Raw genomic sequence first — 5,467 nt, forward strand, 5'->3', positions numbered from 1 at the left:
AATCCGCGCACGCACGCACTATGCAAACGCGCATAATGATAACCACGCGCAGAAAACTGCTCCGCAAGGGCGCATTTAAACTCCGCGAGCGAGCAGAACAGTATCCGCAAGCGGAAAAGAATCCTCGCGCGGGCGCATTTCTCAGTCCGCGAGCAGAGGCTTTGACGAGCACGCGCGCGATTCTCTCTATGCTCTCGCAACTGCTCAACACTCGCTCGCTCGTTGAGTTGACTTCTGAGACTTTGGAGGCAGGACAATGGCAGACTTCTCCGATCCTTTGATTGGTTACTTTTAACATGCACTCACCTACAGTCTCCGACATGTATCTTACCCGTTGTACAGACGACTTAATTTGGCATAACATGATACTTTTTTCCGTTTTTAAACTTGGGTTACAGTGTTATGTATGCCCTTGGCTTTGGATTTACATATTTGGCATCTTGACAGGAAGTTAGAAATAAATAGTTTGGTATATGTATTCATAATTGCTTTTGTTTTGTTAATAATTTTCATGAAATTGTTAATTAACAAACAAATTAAATAAAACGAAAGTGAAACTAAACATTAACTCGGATGCATCTACAGTGCCAACCTAAACGAGATTTAGAGCTCGTCTTTGAGTGCAAACTCTTTCTCAGCTTCACGTCCGCCCTCCGCTTCACATATGCTTCACTTCACATATGAGCTATGAATGGGTCTCACAAAGAAATACTTAATCAACTACAATTTATCGTTTATATCGCGGGAAGACTTAATTCCTATCGTGTGGGGAATTTCTACCTGTATATCGCAAACGATATAATATCGCCAATCCCTAGCCACAAGCTTTTGAAATCTTGATGTCAAAATCCAGCATGTTTTCCAAAAAACCCTGGCGCCTAAAGGGTTAAGAGATCTCATCTGTGGTTTCTCTTCATTAAATCACACAGCCCGGCAGAGAACCTTTAAGGAACCTTCATTTTATAAGAAGGTATTCATTGCCTAATCATAATTATGATAAGAATATAACGTAAACTCAAGGTACACTCAAGAGTATGCATAAAATGAATAGAAACAGTTAAAATTAAGTAAACACAACATAATTTCCAAGTGCAATGAATTTAAAATTATAATTAAAAAATGCAGTGAAGAATACCCATCAGCCCTTGTGCCTTAAATGTTTTGATTATTCATGCTTTTGTTAATAGGAAGAAAGCAGAAATTGGTTTTTAGCTCTTTTAAGTTTTATTGATGTTGTTTTGTTGTCAACAATAGGTTTCTGTTAAGTCGTTTTTGATTTCGCAAACATGGAGTCTGTTCAACACCCCATATTTCCCACAACAATAACACAGCTGCATGTGTGTAACTCTTTTTCAGTGCTTGAGAAAGTCTGCTTTTCTCCAGACGTGTTCTTCAGTCTTGATTCACGGCACCGTGCACCATGTCTGGCTCTTATGATGAATCCGCTGCTGCTGATGAGGCCATGGATAGCTTTTGGGAGGTACAAACTGCACCATTTCATTCCTTTACATGCTAGACTGCCAGGACATTCAAGATGTTGTCTATGGCAAGCCGAATTAGCTTTTAATCATTCTCAGGATATGCATTTTTGATATCAACAATTCAGTTTTTACTAGTAAAAATTATAATTCTTGATATCAAGAATATAATTTCTATATAATTTCTTGATATAAAAAAATATGGTTTTTACTAGTAAGAATTGCATTTCTAATATCTGAAATAAGATTTAACATGTAAGAAATTAATTATTGATATCTAAAATTGAATTTGAATGGCAGTCTATTGTGATATTTAACCAGTAAAATTGCAATTACAGATATCAAGAATTACGTTTTTTACTTGTTGAAATTCAATTTTTGATATCAAGAATACACATTTCTGCGAGTGATTGCGTGATTGTTGATATCAAGAATTCACATTTTTACTAGTGAAAATGTAATTACTGATATCAAAAATAGCAATTGTTACTAGTAGAAATTATATTCTTGATATCAAGAATTATAATTTTTACTAGTAAAAATTGAATTGTTGATATCAAAAATGCATATCCTGAGAATGATTAAAAGCTAATTCGGCTTGCCATATTGTTGTCAATAGTTGTGTTGTGTTGTAAAACAGAGTGATGTTGTGTTCGCAGTATCAGGATCTGCCAGAGCGCTCACAATGAGCTCTGTTTAGACAACACTGACGGCCGGTGATGTTGCCAGAGTCCTTCACACTAGCATCCTGAATATCATGTCTTTGGCATTATAAAGTAATGGCCAATCTTGTCAGTCCTCAGATATGGATGCAGAGTTTATACTCAGTGTTGAGTTGATACTCCAGCAGAGTATTGAGTTGATACTCCAGCAGAGTATTGAGTTGATACTCCAGCAGAGTATCTTCTTTCATTCAACCTTTGAAGAGATGAAGAGTCAAATACCCTTAAGGCATGTTTTGTGTGTTCTCCTTATTAAAGGGATGGCTAATTCTGTACCATTTTCTTCAGTGGAACGCAAAAGAAGTTATTTTGAGAAATGTCCCAGTGGTTTTGTGTTCATACAACGGAAGTGTTACAAGCCCCGATAAAGTCTAGAGGTAAAACGAGGTTGTAACAAAATTGTTAGACTGACGGTCACTTCAATCCCCTGATCCAGAAAGCACCAAACACCAGATTGTGCAAAATAATATATTTCTATTTTGCAAACAAAAGAGAATAACAAAAAGGAAGTATTTATTCAGGAGTGGGGAAGGCCAACAAAATAAACAAAACGTTCTAACTGCCCAGGTAACTTAAATAACCTGTATCAAAAGAAATAAACAACAGAAACTAAGCTCTCTCCTTAACTAACAAAAAAACATTAACTAAGGTAGTGTTCAAAGAAAATGGCACCCTCCCCCTACCACTTCCTAAAATTATAACAAATAAAGTATTATACAAAAGATGCAAGTATAAACAAAAGAAAAGAATCAAAATCATTAAAAGTCAATTACTCTTGAAAATTTGCACACTCCTTGAAAATGGCAATCAAGCCATCCATTCACCAAGTTGAAAGAGATAAACCACACATGGTCACAACAAACTCCACCAGAGACAACGATTCTGGATCAGGACAAAGAGTGAAACGCATTTTCCGTCAGTTCCTCAGCATTGCTTCTTCTCCACTTATATACTCTTTAGATTACACAGCATTGGCACTGCAGATCTACAATGAGCATCAGCTGGTGCTCAATCAACAGTCCCCAACTGAAAAAGAGAGAACAAGAAAAAGAACAGCAACACAATATCCACTAGGGGAAGAACTTCAGAAAATAAATACATTTACATAAACTATATGTCCACAGGATGTAACAGAAGTCAATGGGGTTCAATGTTGTTTAGTTCAAACGTTCTTCAGAATATCTTCTGTTGTGTTCTGCAGAAGAAAGAAAGTCATACAGGATGAGTAAATGATAAAAAAATTTTTTGTCAACTATTGTAAGTAAAGAAGCATCTTTACACTGAGATGACTCAGAGCAGCATATCAGATGTTATTCATTTAGTTTGCTTAATTAGACTAGGTGTTCTAATCCTGTTTTTTTTTGTTGCAGAATTTAGCCGCACATTAAGACATTTATTACAGAGGGCTGCAGGATTAAAACAAAAATTGCTATTGTTGAATACTGCCCTTAGTATTGTAATCAAGATTAATAGAATAGGATTTAAATATTCTTAAAGGCTACACAGATGCCTTTATCAATGATCTTTGCTGATATACGCATTAGTAAATCAAGACTCGACTAAGGGTGCGTTTACACTTGGCATTAACATGCGATCTCGGTGATCCGAACAAGCAGATCGGATCTTCAGACAATCAGGACACAGCGCGTTTACACTTGTCAACAAGTGGCTTCCACATCTGGATAACTGATCGTATCTCTATAGTTTCCCGCCCATTATTTTAATAAGCCTGCAATTTAAAAATAGCCCCGGTGTGGTGAGATTTCACACAACATGTATAACGGGGAGGATGAGCATGTTACAGATTTGATACGCAGCTATGTTGAACTCGAGGCAGCAGACATTTGGATGCTGTAACGAGGAAGGCGGGACGAGAGCCGTGAGGGCGAGGCCGGTGACACGAGTGATAATGAGTGTCAGGTGCGCGTTGCACCGGTCTCGCATCTCTGACGGAGGAGCTACGGAAGCATAAAAGGACGAGCGACAGGAGTGTACGAGGAGAGAGGACCAGGCCTGGACTTTGTGTTAAGTTTTATTTATGTTTGTGTGGCCGGTGTTGTGTAATATTCAGTTCCCGTGAAAAACTGTTTCAGTGGGAGGAGTTAGTGTAAATATTCATTGGTTGTTCCACAGTGGGCGTGGTTTTTGAGCACAAGGGACTAGAATGGAGTGTGTTGTCTGCTCTCTTCCCTAGTTTGGTGAATTATTTCGTTAAGGTAATAAAGCGAATGGTCATAAGCCCCGTGTAGATGTACAACAGTTTATTTTATTCACATAATATGGTCAAAATGCTTAGTTTTGCATGTGGATTTATAACAATTCTTTCTCATGGCCATATGGCAATGTTTTTACTGTGTAGCTTACATGGATGATACTAAACGATAGGCCTACTAAATTAAATCAAACACATTTCTCTTGTTTTGTTTGTTTTTGGCATTTATTTTCAAGCTAAACTGGGTCCTAGTTGCTGTGTTTTTTTCTTTTCATAACTTTCATTGACTGCAACTACTCTCAGATGTGATTCCATGCATGTTCAAATAAAGATTTGTTCTCTGGTGTTGATTTGTGTTGACTCTTGGCAGTTTTTTTGTCAAAAGCCTTACAACAATTCAAAAGAACAATGAGCAGGTGATAGGTGTTTATGGGTGTTTACCATGTGAGCTAAAAGACCATTTATGAGAAGGAAGAACAAACGACAATATGGACATTTTAAACGTATTGCCCATAAAAGGCTTTCCTTGTAGTACTTACACACAAACACATACAGAGAGAGAGAGAGTCAAGTTTTCCCATTTTATTCATAAACACATGCAACAAAGCATTACAAGTTGAAGGTGTTGCCAAAATTCATGTTCTCTCTGGATGCACAATCACAAGAAATTACAAAGTTAAATAAATAAACATAATTAACCCAAATTGTTTTGAAGCACAGCAGCCAATATTGACATGTTTCGCAAAGAAATGGGCTAGGGGTTACGTCGACGTGCCCCAGGTGGAACGTGCAGTCGCGGTGCACCTGTGCCCGCAGGCGGCGTCCACCTGGAGAGGTCGACCGAAACTCCCGTCCAAAGCGTGTAGGACTTCGGCATCGCTGGTGTCGAAGGCCTACACTGCCGCGGGCCAAGCTGCCTCCTCTCTCCACGCCATGGCCATCCTGCAGGTCCATCAGGCCAAGGCGTTGAAAGAGATCCACGAGGGTAAGACCGACCCGGGGTTAATGCAGGAACTCCGCACCGCCACCGACCTCGCTCTAAGGGCGACCAAGGT

The 5,467-nt window shown here is 38.7% G+C and overlaps 1 protein-coding gene across 1 annotated transcript in view; it reads left to right on the forward strand.

The window, feature by feature from the left end:
• The first annotated feature begins 1,333 nt into the window (after positions 1-1,333).
• pacsin1a (protein kinase C and casein kinase substrate in neurons 1a) overlaps positions 1,334-5,467 on the forward strand; it is a 54,901-nt gene continuing 50,767 nt past the window's right edge. Inside the window, exon 1 of the mRNA XM_057319933.1 lies at positions 1,334-1,480. Coding sequence (XP_057175916.1) covers positions 1,421-1,480 — 60 coding nt within the window. The 5' untranslated portion in view covers positions 1,334-1,420. The remainder of the gene's footprint in view (positions 1,481-5,467) is intronic.

Source organism: Triplophysa rosa, linkage group LG21 (genome assembly GCF_024868665.1).
Source record: "Triplophysa rosa linkage group LG21, Trosa_1v2, whole genome shotgun sequence".
NCBI classification, from domain to species: domain Eukaryota; kingdom Metazoa; phylum Chordata; class Actinopteri; order Cypriniformes; family Nemacheilidae; genus Triplophysa; species Triplophysa rosa.